At 41.4% G+C, this 17,728-nt stretch overlaps 1 protein-coding gene across 2 annotated transcripts in view; it reads right to left on the bottom strand.

The window, feature by feature from the left end:
* Positions 1 to 10,728: 10,728 nt before the first annotated feature.
* Positions 10,729 to 17,728, bottom strand: part of ECPAS (Ecm29 proteasome adaptor and scaffold) — a 98,619-nt gene continuing 91,619 nt past the window's right edge. For both annotated transcript variants that reach the window (XM_075594121.1, XM_075594127.1), the window contains exons 45-49: positions 16,418 to 16,562; positions 15,487 to 15,592; positions 13,231 to 13,319; positions 11,585 to 11,656; positions 10,729 to 10,977 (exon numbers count right to left, since the gene is read on the bottom strand). In XM_075594121.1, the coding sequence (XP_075450236.1) occupies positions 10,838 to 10,977; positions 11,585 to 11,656; positions 13,231 to 13,319; positions 15,487 to 15,592; positions 16,418 to 16,562 (552 nt within the window). In that variant the 3' untranslated portion in view covers positions 10,729 to 10,837. The remainder of the gene's footprint in view (positions 10,978 to 11,584; positions 11,657 to 13,230; positions 13,320 to 15,486; positions 15,593 to 16,417; positions 16,563 to 17,728) is intronic.

The raw sequence follows: 17,728 nt of genomic DNA, 5'->3' as shown, positions 1-17,728 counted from the left end.
ATCCCCTTGACTCAAGCTCCAATGTCCATATATACCAAATGTGTAGCAATGGTCACCACCAAATACAAATGTTATAAATTTCACAGTAATATAGAAATGTCTTGTCGGTCCAAAATAACTAGTGTTCTGCATAAACACTATTGGCAGCTATAAGTCTGTTGGCTCAATCCCTTATTGCTTGTCAGATCTAAAATACAATCTGTGTACGGCGGTCATTCTTCATAGGTAAAGACACATTTGTAATCACAAAACCTGTATGTGTGGCAAACCGAGCTGTGCGCAGCAGGCGCAAAAAGAAAAACCATAATAGAATCGATATCTGTTGTGTAGTGCGTGGTTGCGCTGCCTCACCTACAGACGTCATAAAAACCTGACGCCTGTTTCGTGTGACTGCATACTTTATCAGTGGAAGGGTCGGTCACTAGTGAATACTTCTTTATATATCCAATGCAATAGAGGTGTGGTACATTTCTGGGCCAATCACAGAAATTTAACCCATTAGTGGCCAGATATCGCAAGAGTAGTATATGACGAGTCAAGGCCTACAATAACAAAGGTGGAACTACTACTAATAAGTAAATGGAGCAACAATAATGAGGCAGCAATAATGAAAGAGTCCAGATACATGAAAGATAATAATGCTCTGTAATTATGTAGTGTGGAACAATATGATTATCTTATGTATTAGTTGCCCTATATTATCATTGTCACAGTAGACCAAGTCTTTTAACACATTTATATTTAAAGGATCAGTCAATAGGCAAAACAAGTAGAGAAAATTAGTAACAAACCTCAAATCCTGGTGCTGCAACTCAGGCAAATAGTCCTTTACTCCATAAAACACTGAGACATAACGTAGACATGGATTAAGTAACTTGATCCGCTGTAAATGATCCAAGTGTGACCGGACTCTCTCGGGGACCTATAGAGCAGTGAGACTGGTAGAGATATGGAGGCAAAACAAGGCAGTGGAATAAAATGAGGTTTATTCGGATGGAGACCTCGGAAACACAAAATACAGAAAATATACACACTTTCCTGATCACCCTGGCAGTGGGCACCATTGGGTTAATCCCTTCTCACTCTAGGTAGGACAGGAAATAGACTTTTGCAGGTAGGCCATATAAGGCCCCTCCCTCTACCTGCACCTTAGTCTTTTTCCTGTCCTCACAGCTAGGAGTAGGATTTTTTATTTTCTAATAGTACTCACCTACTGCACCTAGTGCAGATATCCAGGGTCTCAGCCTCTCTGCCCTGAAGCTCCGGTCGACGCGCCCTACGGGTGGCAAGACGGAGACCCCTTAGAGTCTGGGGAGCCCCTGGAACCCATTGGGGGGAGCAGCTGCAGCCGCGGGCGGGGAAGCTTATGTGCAAAAGCCCCAGGACCAAACGAAGGGGCACGGGCGCTGCAGCTGGGAGCCGTGGAGGCCCAGACTCGCCGCATTAGCGTCTGGTACGCTGCGGTAAAGTACCCAGGAGCCCGCTACACGCGGAGGGGGGAGCAGCCATAGCTGCGAGCCGGAGAAAAGGCTCAATTGACTGCGCTAGCGTCTGGTACGCGGCGGTAAAGTACCCCAGGAACCCTGCTACACGCGGAAGGGAGTAGCAGCCTTAGCTGCGAACCGGAGGAAGGTTCATATTGACCGCGTTAGTGTCTGGAACACTGCGGTAAAGGGTACAGTGCACGCGGCCGCTCGGGAGCGCGCGCGTCACATCCGGCCGGCAGATGCGTGCACAGACACGCGAGCCATGCACGAGCACTTGATGACGTCATAGAAGCGACGAACACACTGTGTGTATGTGTGAGTGAGAGCTGCAGCATGGAACGCTCAGCAGGGAGAAACCAAGTGCTGGAAATGGATTCAAAAATGGAAACACCCAAAACTTCAGTTCCCAAGACTAGGTGAGTCCTTAGTTTTAGTTCTACATGGGAAAGAGAGATGGTATATATACATTAGGGTGTATGTCTAGTATTTATTTTGTTTTTATAATTTAGTTCGGTGGTTACCTTACCCTCCCAGAAGCAGAATCTTCAAAAGGGACGGGGGAATCCCTGCAACATAAAAGAAAGGTTGCTAAAAAAACTAAATGGTGTTCAGCTTATGAGAAACCAGCTCTAATAGGGAAGAAATTATGTAAAGATTGTCTTAAGGCAGCAGCAGGTGATGCCAATGAACAAATGAGCACTTTCCTTGTATTGATGAAGGAGGCAGTTAAACAGAGTGTGGATGAAGCAGTCCAGCAAGCTGTTAACCCTACGCAGAAAAGATCTAGATCCCAAACCAGTCTGGATAAGGGGAAAGGTTTTTCGTCAGATGAGTCTGAAATTGATTGTTTTCAAATATCAGAGGGGGAAATTGATTTATCAGATCAAGATATTCAGGAGGAAGAATTTGAATTTGATGTAGAAATGGTGGATCCACTTATCAAAGCCATGAGATATGCGTTTGAACTAGAAGACACCGAGGAGTTAACCCACAAGAAAGATAAACTTTTTGGGGCAAGACAAAGAAAAGGTAGAGTTTTTCCTATCCATCAAGTGATTAAAGACCTCATTCAGGTGGAACTGGCTCGACCAGACGCCAGAGTATTTGCGCCTAAAAGATTTGGGAAGATGTATCCATTCCCACAAGAAGAGGTAAAAAATTGGGAGGTTAGCCCAAAGGTGGATACTGATATTTCCAGAATAGTAAAAAAGACCACAATCCCAATAGAGGAAGCTGCGTCACTAAAGGACGCTATGGATAAGAAGATGGATTATGTATTGAAAAAAGCATACGTTTGCGCAGCAACAGCCTACAAACCTGCCATAGCAACTACGTCAGCAGCAAGGGCTATGCGAGTATGGATTGCCAACATTGAAGAGGCAATAGACAAAGGCGTAAAAAGAAATGCTATTCTTAAGGCACTGTCAGAAGTAAAATGGGCAACAGATTACATAGCAGAAGCCTCGTTGGATGCAGTAAAATTAGCTGCCAAATCTATGACACTGGCGGTATCAGCAAGAAGGGCTTTATGGCTCAGACAGTGGATGGCTGACACAGCATCAAAGAACACCTTGTGTGCATTACCATTTGAAGGTGAATTCCTCTTCGGCAGCAAACTGGATGCAATAATAACAAAAGCATCAGGAGGTAAGAGCACTTTTTTACCTCAGGAATACAGAGCCAGAAGATTCGGTTTCCAACAGGCTAATAGAAACCAGTATAAAGAAGCAAAGGCATATAGACCTGGTAGGTCTTTCCCAAGGCAAACAACATGGAGAGGTGGCCAGAATCGGCTTTTTCGTGGCCCCAGAGGAAGAGGATCATTCACAAAGAATAAATCCACATGAAGGTCAGAGGGCCCAGCAGTTGTCCGTAGGAGGGCGGCTGAGACAGTTTTCTGCAACATGGGCCCAAACAATACAGGACAATTGGGTATTACAGACCATTCGTCAGGGGTACAGTATAGAATTCAGGGAGATACCAAGAAGGAATATGGGCGTAATAACATGTATACAGTCCAAGGAGAAAAGAAGACAGATGAATTCGGCTTTAAAGAAATTATTACAAGCAGAAGTAATAAAGAAGGTACCTCAGGAAGACAGAGGAAGCGGAATTTATTCCAGGATTTTTCTAGTAAAAAAACCTACAGGGGATTACAGAGCAATCCTAGACCTAAGAAGGGTAAATTCATTCTTGAAGATAAGAAAATTCAACATGGTGTCGTTGAATCTGATTATTCAAGAGGTACAACCAGGAGACTGGATGGTGGCGATAGACTTAAAAGACGCTTATCTACCTGTGCCCATAGCAAAGGGACATCAAAAATTCCTAAGGTTTGCAGTAAATCAAACATCAATTCCTGCCAAAGGTGGTATCACAGTTCCACATGAATCAAGAAATTGTGATTCCGTCATTTTGTCCAGAACCAAAAAATAAGAAAAAGACTACACAAATTAGACGTGGTAAGATGTCTAAAAGTGTACCTGAAAAGGATGCGAGATATCAGAAAGTCAGACAAACTATTCGTCATTCCAGAGGGACCAAAGAAAGGACAAGCAGCATCAAAGACAACAATTTCCCAGTGGATTGTGTCTTGTATTAAAAAAGCTTATGAAAGCAAAGGACAAGATAAACCTTTGAACATTAAAGCTCATTCTACAAGGGCCATGGCTACTTCATGGGCATTTAAGGCCCAGGCTACACCAGGACAAATATGCAAAGCAGCTGTCTGGTCTTCATTCAATACATTCTTGAAATACTACAGACTAGACGTACAATCATCAGCTGACGCAAGCTTTGGTCGTAGAGTGTTAGAATCTGTAGTGAAATAAAGTGTAAAGTGTATTAATAAAGGTCAAACTGATAAAGCATTAAACTGGTGTTGTCTATTCTGATGTATCCCTCCCTAAAAATTTGCACTGCTTGGGTATGTCCCAATGGTGCCCACTGCCAGGGTGATCAGGAAAGGAGAAAATTTAAACAACTTACCGTAATTTTCTTTTCCTGGAACCATGGCAGTGGGCACATAGTTACCCTCCCTATGTATGTCTAATGCCTCCCTATGTATGTCTAATGCCTATCAGTTATATTTTTCATCTATGGAAGAATCGTAAGACTAAGGTGCAGGTAGAGGGAGGGGCCTTATATGGCCTACCTGCAAAAGTCTATTTCCTGTCCTACCTAGAGTGAGAAGGGATTAACCCAATGGTGCCCACTGCCATGGTTCCAGGAAAAGAAAATTACGGTAAGTTGTTTAAATTTTCTCCTTTCTGGGGGTTGGGATCTAGCCCTTTCCTAGTTCGCTCTGGTTGGTTCCAGCCTACTGGCTGGTCTTCTCCATGCTTCTCTGCAGGTGTGTGTATAGCTCTTTCACCCAGAAGCACCTTTGAGAAGCCTGCCAGCAGCTCCTTGTCTCCTCAAATCTCTAACAAAAAAGAGCTATCTGCTATACTGTACTCCCTTATATAGGACTTGCTGTCTAACTAACATTGAAAGGACTGGCAGTCAATTAGAGCACGGATTGTGGTTGTGCATTCAATGAGAGGAGGGGAAAATTCAAAAACTTGCCAATGATAATCATGCCTATGGATTTGAAGCCCAACAACCTTTTCCTGGCTATCCCCACACCAACTGTGGTCCCAACACCTCTGTGTCTAGAGGAAACAAAGGCTATCCTGAAGATAGCCAGTCCACAGCCCTTCCCCCTCACCATGTGCCACAAACCTGCATGTCTTTTGCAATTAACACAGGGAATCCCTATACTTGTGCTGGTGGCATTGAAATGCTAATCCACGTCTGGTTACATGGACATTAATACATAATGTATAAAACACAATAAACCATACTTTAATACAGTATAAACATTGGGGAATCTTATATATGTGTGGGACCTGCATCAGGGATACCTGGGCTTGAAAACTAGGAGACTGGGAGACACTGTTTAGCCCCAGTGTAATTCTCCTATCGTATCCACAAATCATGCCTGCACGTCGGGGAGAACGACTAGACCTCCAGTAACTTTGTTCCCCGAACTCCTGCAAACAAAAGGAATACATTTCGACCCAAATATCCCACCTAAAACTTACACTCCCAAAATATGTTTCCCGGACACCGGGAACCCCAAAAAACCCTAAACAGGTAAGGTTTTTGCTATACTTTACATGGGACTTCCATAGGTCACCCCATCCCTATGTACAGACGAGTACCCGCAAATTATACACTATTTGCGGGTAACATAACAGTACTACCGGTTACCGGTCACCAACAGAATATACTTTTTTAAACCTAGGTGATCCCTAATATCCACCCTTAATCTCCTGCTCCCAAAGTCACTTTCCTGCAGCTATCTCCTGGGGGAAATAACAACCCTACTTGTCATTCCTATCCCACAACCCTGCAGGGGACCATATATGGGAACATGGTTACAGAAAATACATGGTTTTACCTTGCTGGACGCAAGAGCTAACTCGCTCGGCCAATTACCCACTGGCCAGGCTTTACCTTTATTAATGAAGACCAGCTACCTCCGACCGTCACAATCATGATAGGAGATAACTGTCAGAGATGGTCATCCCATTAGAAAGCAGCCCCAGGTAAATATGGATGTATATCCAGGTAGAGAGGCACAGTCTAGGTATATCAGATTGAAAACTAATCAATATCCTAGTGTAAAGTATGTATGGTATGTATATTGCAACACTGATCTAAATAGATCTCCCCTTCGGTTCAAATAGCAAAAGTGTATACAGTAATAAAATAATGAACTAAACCTAGAGCGGGCCGCCTATAGAAGTCAAAACGGACCATCATGAGTATAATTGAAACTGTATACCTGGATCCTGCTACCCATATAGTCCCTATTCAGTAAGTGGAGTCTAATGAGGAGACGGTACTATCGTATCCGTGGTGAAGATAAATGATGTGCCAACAAAGAAGATCAGTGGTTGGATATAACCACTGGATATGACCGTGATAGCCAGGACCCAATCCTGGGTGAAGAATTCAAATAATACCACAGTGAAATAAAAACTGGCGATACTAAAATATGACATAATATGTGACCCTAGGAAAAAGAGTATTCACAAAATTTGTGGTGTGCACCATGATACTAATAGCCTGGGTAGGTGAATACGGATACACGCACCCATATAGGCGAGGTCGTGAGATGTGAGTGATAGTAGTGAACATGTATATATAATCTATATGGTGAATAAAGGTGGATAATGTCTGTGATAATCCCTTTGCATGAGTGGTCCTAATACTATATGGCTAGATAAATAAGTAAGTGGTGATGTGTGTCTAGTATTTAGTTAATGGGAAAAATAAAACCCCTACTAGATAAATCATACCCTGTGAGATCAAAATACCTATAATTAAAGAAAAGGTGAATAAATGAATCCTTCATTTAATCCTAATGGGCTAAGCGTCTACAGACTATAGATCCTCCTACAATCTTTCTGAAGCAGACGTTTTCCCAATCTCCTTTACAGGGTCCCTGAGGGACATGTTCAATTCCTGTAAAGTGGAGGGTTCTACTGTCACCTTTGTGTGCTTCCACCACATGTCTGACTACAGGGGTGTCTTGTAAGTTTCTAATAGCTCCAATATGTTCCAACTCCCTGGTTTTAAAATTCCTGTGGGTATTTCCCACATATTGTTTGCGGCAGTTGCAGGATATAAGATGGATAGCTCCTTTTGTTAGACAGTTAAAGAACTCTCTAATTTGGAAAAGTGATGTCTGTTTTGAATCAGTGAATTCCTTAGTGACCGTTATGAACCTACAGGCTCTACATCTCCCACAGGAGTATGATCCAATTGGTTTGGTTCCAAGCCATGTTTTTTTTAGATATAGTTTGATTGTGACTATGTACTAGTCTATCTTTCAGATTTCTAGTCCTTCTGCAGACCATACTGGGAGTTGAGTATATGAAGATAATGGGTGCTCTAATAGCCCAGAAATATTGAATTATATTCATCAATAATAAGGAGACACATATGACTCAATTATGGAGTGGGTAGACTGCTGGGTGAGGGAAATATACCACTGGAAGCATAAATATCCTTGAAGGCAACAGAAAAATTATGTAACACACCCTTCGCTGTACCTCATTGGAAATAGCTGTATGATAGAGTCCAGAACTCACCCCAGCATGTAGTAATGAAGATGATCCATAATAATAATAAAGTATCCAAAGATCTTACCCACTCCTAGAGCCTGTTGTGATCCTAGTGGCGTGTCCAGCCGCTGGTTGAGTTCCAAACAGTCTAAGAAAAATGCAAAAGAATGCACAAAGCAGCGCACTGCCCAGGGACACAGGTGTACAAAAATGAAAAAATGACTTTATTGTCAATCAGACATGACAAACAAGGGGGTAAGCACCCTCCAACGCGTTTCACACAAAGTGCTTTATCAAGGAAAATATGGGTTCCGAAAGGTTTTGACAAATGTGGACACTGCAAAATCTGCAGGTTTGTAAATCCCATCAAATGAATTAAAAATAATAAGATGAAAAATCCATATACGATACAATCCTTTAGAAACTGTAACACCAGTTATGTTATGTACTATCTTGAATGTGATTGTGGAAAAGGATATATAGGCAGAACGATCAGGCCATTAAAACTTAGACTCATGGAACATATATGATCCGTAAACAAAGCATATGATAGATATCCAGTCTCCAGACACTTTTCAAACTGTAGGCCTGCAGGCATAGATAATTTCCATTTTTGGCCATCGAACATATTCCCATCTCTAAATCGAGGAGAGGATTTTCTCTTTCAAAACACACCCAGAGGTATCAATGATGATTGAGAATTAAATGACTTATGAATACTGACAAAGTTATAGCTATACATGTATAGAGAGTTCTGTTATTCTTATACAAGGGGAAGTATCACCGTATGTTTCTCCAATCTTTCAATAGTTCTATAGTTCATTATAACATTTTGAAGCAAGTATTATGGATTGTAGTTGACTTATCTTCCATTTAAATTGCACATTTCATGGATATTGAGAATCGATTTCCATTTATACAATATCGGATGCCTTCTTGCAGTATACATTATAAATATTAATCTTGATTAAAAAAAATACATATTCATTATCAGAATGATAAAAACCCAAATTTGTAGGCTGGGACAGATGTAGGTCTTGACATCGAATATATACTTCCATATTATCAATCACATTTGATATCTTTGAATCATAAATGTATGAGGTGTGTGTGTGTATATATATCAATTTTATTTAGTTATGTATTCTCTTGATTGTCCAATGTTTAGAACATATTCTGAATACAGAAATGGGTTTATAAATTTCTATGGATCCATATACGACAAACATTTTTGATGTAGAGAACTATATACATACATACACACACACACATGGATTTTCTTACAAAAGTTATGGTATTATGAACTCTCCAACTATATTAACATTCTATTATTCTTTATTCCGTTCCAAACATATTGTTCATGTCTATACAATTATCCGATTTATTAATAAATATTGTTAGAATGAAAAGTTTATTTTTTAGGTATATTACTTGCAATTATATATTACATGGATTTATAAATGTAAGTTAGTTATGTGTATAACTTTGTTTATATCCATATGTATCCCCGATTATTCTTCTCCTCTACAATGCTAGCATCTTACTCATTTTACATATACTATTTTATGTGTTTCATACTTCCTCCGGTTTATACACCTGGAGAGGAGGCATTTAGCTTTAACACAATCATGAACAGTATAAAGCAACGGAACAGGTTTTCTTTTTAACTACTCTTTGACAAAGCGCCAATTCAGGAGTGAAACGCGTTAAAAGATTTTTGTGCTCTCATGGCTCTTGTTCAATAAACACCTTTTGTTTTTCCATTCATCAGCCCTCCAGCCCTCATACATGTGGTCTGCTGTACATAGTTTGGTTTTCCTGTTTTCATTTGCTCATCTGATATACGATCAGCATGCTGCCTCAGAGAGACGGATGGCTGGTGGAGAAAACATATGGACACACTACTTATGTGACTACCAAGTTTAGATCAACGAGAACCTGCGGATGGATGGATTACTTCTGTGACGTTATCATGTGCATGGTTGCTCTAGGACACCAGTTGCCGGGTGTTCTGCAGGTTCTCTCGCTCCGGACGTTTCGGAGTCATCGGTTGCAACCGGGGCTTCAGTTCCGCATTACCCCGGTGGATGTCCATTCACTTTTATTACATCCTCAGTCTATTACCCTGCGATCATCCAGATTTATGCCTGGTTTCAAGATTTGACATTCTCTCTCTGTACACGGGCATTTATTGTGTTTATATACTATACATTTGATCACATTCTCTTGGAAGCATCAAGATTCTCTTTGCTCTCTACACGTATAAGTACTGTATTTTGAATTACTTAACCACGCATTATAGAAGTTAAGGAGGGTAAAAAAAGGTGACACTATGTGCTCGTTTGCATGTCATTGCCCAGCATCCCATGCTGCAGAGGAAGCATTGTATGCTCGGAGATAATGGTGAAAAGCCGAGTTGGAGACCTGAGATATTTGAATGAGGTGATATTTTTATTTGTTGAATTACATTTTTAGACTTCTATTATCTCCATGGTAAACAAATGGGGTTCTACAATCTTTAATGTCTTTTTGGGAGAAGTCATAATTTGTTTTTTATAGCTTTGTTCCTTTGCAAAGTAATTATGGTGCCATCATTCGTCCGACATAAACAAGTCACTGATATGCTTGAATCAGTGTTTCCAGCAAGAAGCCAAAGATACATCTATCTTGTAAAAAACTAGTAAGGCAATTACTTTCACTGTGATTTAATCTTTTTAAGGAATCCAATTACACTGGTAGGTTATTTTTAAAAACAAATAAGATGAACTGCCTTTTTCTTTTATTGCAAGAGATGTTTAAGCATCATCTTCTACTTGTGTGCTGCCAAGGGAAGTCAAGAACAGATATCTCTGAAACATTGGTGATCAAACTTTTTACAATGAAAAACATTTGCCCATCTAAACAAAAACATACCCCACCAATTGAAAGTATGGAGTGGTACTGATGTCATGAATTGCAATGCACTATAGAAAAATGAATCCAACAATTGCACTTCTACCTAAACGGTATACTTCCACAAGATGTTGGCCAAATAAATACTGCACCCGATTGAAATATTACATGAATGTATTGACAGTTCTTGTACTTACAACCCTACTTATAAAAATGCACAACAATGGTCAAGAGAAGATAATTCAGGGAAATATTTATTTTGGCCATGGAATGATGCATGCTATAGAATAAATGTAATCTCATGTTGATTTGTTTCCAAAGGACACGGCGCAGATTTTAACTTTAGTTTAAATTCTCTAGCTTTTTCTTCAGCAAGGAACCCTTCTCTTGCAGTTCAGGCCTGCTGTCCATTTCCATGGTGGATAAAGATGCAATGATGGTCTCTCTGCTGTCTAGACTCAGGCTTTTCCACTGTTCAGAATCTAGTTAACAAAAGATGGGAAAATCAATTGAGGAAATTCACCAGAGTAAAGCAGCACAACCTTTGATATGTTGTATCAAATTGAAGAATAAATGAACCAATAAAATTCAAAACAGGTTCCCTACTTTAATTATCTTCATTGGGGGAGTTCCCAACATAGACTTATTCAGAAGAAATTACATTTTTTGTTACACAAGGATTTTGACCTTTTCCAAAATGGCTGCTGCTGAGCCAATCACTAAGGGTAACACAATTAGTTTTCCTTACTGAACTGGCTTGTAGCCTACAGTTGCGAATCATTTAAAAACCAACTACGGTATATGGATTATTGTAGAAGTGGTTCAGTCCTGTGCTAAAATTCCACTCAATTTAAATAATGGAAAAAAATAAAAGTAAAGAAGTACAGATATATATATACTGTATATATATATATATATATATATATTGCACAAACTGTTTGCAAATACAACTTTAATAGTTTCTAGAACAGGCATCCCTGTGTTGTGTTACATGCCAAGAGCAAAATTTGCTGTATGATCTTACCATACATTTTTAAATATTTAATTAGCAAAAATTATTTCATAGATAAGACAAAATAATCAACGTACCTTCAAGTTTTTTAAGCAGTAGTTCTAACACGGACACAGCCTCAGCTCTTACAGATGAATAGCTCTTATTTTCTATAAAAATAAAAAACATTATTCCGTTACCAGTGAAATTGGAAATAAAACAATGCCACAATTTGGGCATTTTTTTGTGGGGAGTGCAAGGGAAGAGAATGTGTCATGTTAATCGTTTACAATACACAGATCGGGGCTCCTCGTGCAGAGTTCCTAAAGAAGCTTTGCCTTAATTATAAAGAAGAATGTAACCCCCGAAGCAGGGGGTTCCCAGTGCAGAGCTGCGTTACATGTGGCCCCGGGGATCGCCTGCTCCCAGGGATACATACATCTGAATGTGATGCCGGTATCTCTCTTCTGTTTAACGGTCCTGCGTCACACGGGCCAATAAGTAGCTGCAAGGGATGACGTCACAGCTTCGTATTGGCCTGTGGGACCTTTAAAGAGACAAAGCAGCCCTTTCAGGTGTAAGTATCTTGAGAAGCAGGGGGTCCCTGGAGCTGAAATGAACGCGATTCAGCTCCAGAGACCCCCTGCTTCAAACCTGTTAAAAAAAAAAAAAAATATCAATCCACTTTAAATGCCATCAACATTTCAAGATTCCTCTCATTAACAATTCAACATTAACACGAAGACAACTTGTTTACGTGTGTACTGCCCTGAAATCCTGGCCTGTACAGTGGTTCTGGAGGACAGAACCTGGAGAGTCCTATGTGGATTATAATGCATACAGCAGCTACACAGTTATGGAATCAAAAGACAGACCATGGCATGAAATCAATGCTGTTCCTAAGAGAGTTTTACTTATTAGATCTAAGGCCTCGGCCATGCTCCCTGCTGGCGTGCTGAGGCGCAGGGAAAGCAGGTGCTTTCCCTGGCCTTGCGGTTGCTTACCGCACACACTGTCAGCAGCCGTCAGGGGGCGGGCTGGGGGCGGGCGCGTCACTGGCCGGGGGCGGGCCAGTGACGTCACGGAGCTGGTTCGCCCTCATTGGGCGAACCGCTCACGTGACCGTCCTGTCGCGCCGGCAAGCGGGGGAATATAAAATTCCCCTAAGACCTGCGCTTCCGCAAGCGCGCGGAAGCGCAGATGAGCCCCTACTAAAGCCGCTCGAATTGCGGCTGTAGGGGCTCAGTGCTGAGCGGGAGAGCGCGTCAGCACGCTTCCGCCAGCAAGCGCTAAACATGGCCAAGGCCTAAGAAGTAACACTTGAACAAGTGACCACAAGGGCTTTTAGTGACCCCTGGTGGTCACTTGTTCAAGTGTTGGTTGTATATTATTCCCTGTGCACCAAGTTTTTTATTATCTGTACTATTAGGTGAGCGACTAGTCACTATGTTTATGTGATATAGATCTAAGAAGTGCCTACTTCCCTTACTAGGTAAATAATTATTCCTCGATGTCTGAGGAACACCCTCTGATATTGGGGTAACGATCCCAGTGCCCCCACACGCCCTCTATGATCAGAGGGAGAATGGCCACCCTGTTCCAGGTCCTTTCAGAAGAGACTAGAAACTGGTCAGAGTTGACCTCTGAATTCGCTCTCTATAAAACACATTTTAGAGAAGAAAAATACATGCATAAGATGATTCCAAAAATAAGTCAAATGCATTATTTTGGATTGCTAATGTACCTAGAGAATGTGCTATTGCTGGACATGCTTCCGTGAGGATTTCTGTGAGAGCAGCGCTGTCTGAATGCTCCCTTTCTAAAAGCAGCAACCTGAAAGAAAAAGCAAAAACAACAAAAATATGTTTTTGTGCAACACAGCAAATAAAGTATTATGGGCCAATTTCTGGGCTGGAGGATACCTTAGAACCCATTGAAGTGATGGAGCCATGAAGGACCAGATTAACTAATCCATGTTACTCCATAAGACACCTTCCATGTATATTTAGCAGCAAGTTGGTATACTGTAGCGCTTTACAGACACATTTTGCAGGCACAGGTCCCTGCCCCGTAGAGTTCACAATCTATGTTTTTGGTGCCAGAGGCACAGGGAGATAAAGTGACTTGCCCAAGGTCACAAGGAGCTGACACCGGGAATTAAACCAGCTTCCCCTGCTTCAAACTCTGTGCCAGTCAGTGTCTTTACTCACTGAGCCACTCCTCCTATGCATACATCTTTGGGAGTCGAGCTGCTGAGTAAATATGGCTCTTTATACACATGAAGTATATTTCTGATCTTTCAACATACATAGGTGACAAAGCAACCACTTCAAGAACTGCGAACCAGAACTTTACATCTAAATCCTACTATAGTTAGGGTGACCGGATGTCCTGGTTTAGCGGGGACAGTCCCGTTTTTTAAGGTTGCCTGACATTCTTTAAAATGTCCCGGTTGTTCTGACTGTCCCGGCTTTGAACATCAGAGCAAGGGGGACAGCAAAGCGTGGAGGATACCGGCAGGGAGGAGAGCAGGAGGAGAGCGGAAGCTGGGCTTAACTGCAGCTGCAGAGAGTGGGGGCGGAGTTAGCTGCAGAGGGCGGGGTTAGCTGCAGAGGGCGGGGGTGGGGTTAGCTGCAGAGGGCGGGGGTGGGGTTAGCTGCAGAGGGTGGGGCGGTGTCCAGTTTTTTACTTTTGTAAATCTGGTCACCCTAACTATAGTCTCTAGATTTTATATTTTAACATATAAAGAGAATATAAAACACAGATGTTTTTAATGTCCTAATTCTGGGGTATAAGTGCACTCAAGTAATCCTTGGGGCTGAATGAGCAGCTGAGCGAGTAAAGGCACTGACTGAAAGCAATGACACTGACATTCTAGTAGGCGATAGAGTCTAAAAAATCCGGGGAGCAGTGGCTATACCGAATGGAAGAAAAAGAAAACTACATAGAGCAGTATAGTTGTGATGCCAGTAAAAATACAGAACAGTAGTTCCTACTCACACTTTGGACGTTAAATCAAGCATTTCCAAAACTGGGGCAATGTGAAGATGTGTAAAGATGTGGGTATTCCGATGTGCACTGGCTCTGGCTGCATCAGTCATGTCCGCAGTCGCGCGCTCCCACGTCCCGTTACGTCACTTCCGGTTCCGATTATTCTTGTCCGGCGGGGGGAGCTTGAAGCTGCCGATCTTCAGATTCTGGCCATTCACCGAACCGCTTCGTCAGGAGTATTCACAACTATACAACCATACTCTAGTTTTCTATTTCTTTCATTCGGTATAGCCACAGCTCCCCTGATTTGTTGGGGAATCTATTGCTTGGAGGAGACTTGTGGAACAGTCTTAAGAAGGGTCGAGTAGAGGCTTACTTATATTCACTTTTTATCGCTTCAATCACCTATTATGTCTTGATATTTATTATATTATCACCGAGTTGCACATTCACTTAAGAGTGATTAGAGCGCCACCATCTGATTTTGGTGCTATATTCAAGTAGGCGAGCCTGGTTCAAATCCCTGTGTCAGGACAAGTCATCTTATCTCCCTGTGCCTCAGGCACCGAAGTTGGATTGTTATGGGGCAGGGACTCATTGTGCCAGTAAAATTGTATGCACAGCAATCTGTACACGGGCAGTGCAATATAAGAAAAATAATGTCATTTATTTAAACAAATAAACAGTCCCCAGTTAAGCCAGATTTACTTGCAACCACAATACCTTGAAAATAATTTGGGGGGCCTTCATCCAGCAGTGGATTAACAAGGGCTGAAGATGATTAATACATATAGATTACTATATTATTTGACAAGATAATGCAGCATTCAGGGCAAAATTATTCAATAGTTCCTGGAAAACGCTTAGCAGCTGCCATTTTAACAAGGGACAAAAATAATGTGATTTTAATACTTTTCGAACTTGTTAGGAATTCATATTGGCGCATGTGGTCAATATAATAAAAGTGTTAAAGATACCGATGTTTTAATTACAGAATAAGTGAACTTACCCTTGAAAATAGGCATTCATTGACTGCAGTACTGCAAGTTGGACTTTCCAGGTGCTGAGTTTCAGTCTCTCACACATTAACTTGCATACCTCAAAACGGTAACAACCTTTCGCAGCAAAACACATGAAGAGAGCATGAAGAGAGCATGAAGAGAGCATGAAGAGAGCATGAACAGAGCATGAACAGAGCATGAAGAGAGCATGAAGAGAGCATGAACAGAGCATGAAGAGAGCATGAGCAGAGCAATGAAGAGAGCATGAACAGAGCATGAACAGAGCAATGAAGAGAGCATGAACAGAGCAATGAAGAGAGCATGAAGAGAGCAATGAAGAGAGCATGAACAGAGCATCCTTTTAGTGTTTACATGTGAGTGCAAAAGATCTTCTACCTGGCCCTGTCTATCTATTACTGTACTGTGTCTACCAAGCTAATTACAAATGGCTCACAGCCTACTCACAATCCAGAAGCATTCACATTATTTGTTACCTATGCAGAAAGAGTGACCTTTCAGGCAAAGGCGGTGTATTCCTCAGCCATTGCCTCTCCGATTACCTATAGTGGGGCGTATTATCTCTACACAACGCTCGTTTATATGCTCTTTATAAAACAAATACAACGTGTATACTAGGACGCCAAAAATATCTTGTATAATGAAGGATAAGTACTAGTTAAAAAAAAACGTCCCAACCATAGATGTGCTATACAAACATCACCAGGCTCGACTTGAACCCAAATCACATTAACTAACGATTTTGAGCTGCCTCACTGCTGAAAGGGTTAATACTGTACTGCACAATGTCTTTTATTTTAACAAGCAGAATAGCTTGAACAAGACCCAAGGTTATGACTGCATACCCACAGTTGGTGTTGCCGACACCATAGTGTGGCGTTATGAACAGCAGCCGAGTTGGTTTTGTGAAGGTTAACTCACGTTGGGTCTCTGGATTCCTGGGCCAGGCTTTGCCCAGGGATGAGTAGGCACACATTAGAGATGCCGTCTGCAGCTCTTTTGCTTTTTTATTCTCATCTTCGTCGTCATCCTTTGGTGAACGGGCTCCAACTGTTTCCAGGGAACTCTGTAGAAAGTATGATCCATCAGAGCCGTATAAGAGAAAGCGAAATAAATGACCTCATGCCTATGTCACTTGATAGCACAAACCTTGATGCTCAAATCTGAACAGTACTTTTTTTGCCAGTCAGCATTTAATAAAACTCACAGTATGTCTAACCTTCCTTTTTTTGTGTCGCTTTGCCATCTATTCATGCTAAACACGTCAAAGCCATGTTGTATCACTTAGGCCCTTATTCAGGTAGTGAGACAAAGATAGAAAGACATTTTCCGTCACATTTATTTGAATAGAGCTCAACTCTTCAGCACTGGGAAGCAGCTTCAAAGACAACTCAAAAGAGGTCTTCGTGTCGGTATACACAGAGGTCCTTGGAAGTCTTGTGTCAGAGAGCAATTCAGTTATAAGAAGAGACACAAGGGGCCTGCTTAGCACCTGATTAAAATGGGGATGTATAAACATTTTTGGCTGTAATAGCTTTTTTTTTTTAAAATCTTTCTATGCATTGAATAAATTGTCCATGTCTAAGGTGTCATTCTCCGCTGATCAGCATTAAACACCAGTAGAGTGGTTAGCAAATCTCTTACAATGGATGTGGGCTTACAATTTCTCGCTCTGTGGCAAGGCATTAATATCGGCCTTTTGACACACTCCTACCAATGTCGCAGGATTTGTTTTGTATCTATGGGAAGTTCCATGGCTTTAAATGCCAGATACACACGAAGAACAGATGCTTCTCACTCGCGACTGACACTCGTAGGAAGGAGCCCATGAGAAGAAGAGACACAAATATCCGATTACAAACCGAGTGACCACTCTGTCAGCAGATGGTTAAACAGAAGATATCATATCTATCCATATTTACAAACTGGATGGGAGAGCGACCGCCTCCTAATTTAATGTTTGCTTTGCAAGAAGGTCTTGCTTCTCCTCTCCACAAGCACCAGCACCAGCACCATTTGGTTTTACCCAAACTGAAAGCCTAAGTGAGTGGATTGATAATACTGTTAAAGATTGGATAAAACATTACAAATAGCAGTGCAGTACCGAAATGGTGAACTTAAAGGCAGCATTCAAACCGTTGTCATATTTATACTAGAAGAACAGAAGGATAAAGCATGTTTTTTAAGCAGATCCCTCATGCTAAAATGGAAAGGAAGTGTGACCAAAGCAGT

The sequence above is a fragment of the Ascaphus truei genome, chromosome 1, assembly GCF_040206685.1.
Source record: "Ascaphus truei isolate aAscTru1 chromosome 1, aAscTru1.hap1, whole genome shotgun sequence".
NCBI lineage: Eukaryota > Metazoa > Chordata > Amphibia > Anura > Ascaphidae > Ascaphus > Ascaphus truei.
The sequence above is the reverse complement of the archived record's forward strand: the minus strand, read 5'-3'. Positions and strand labels throughout refer to the sequence as shown.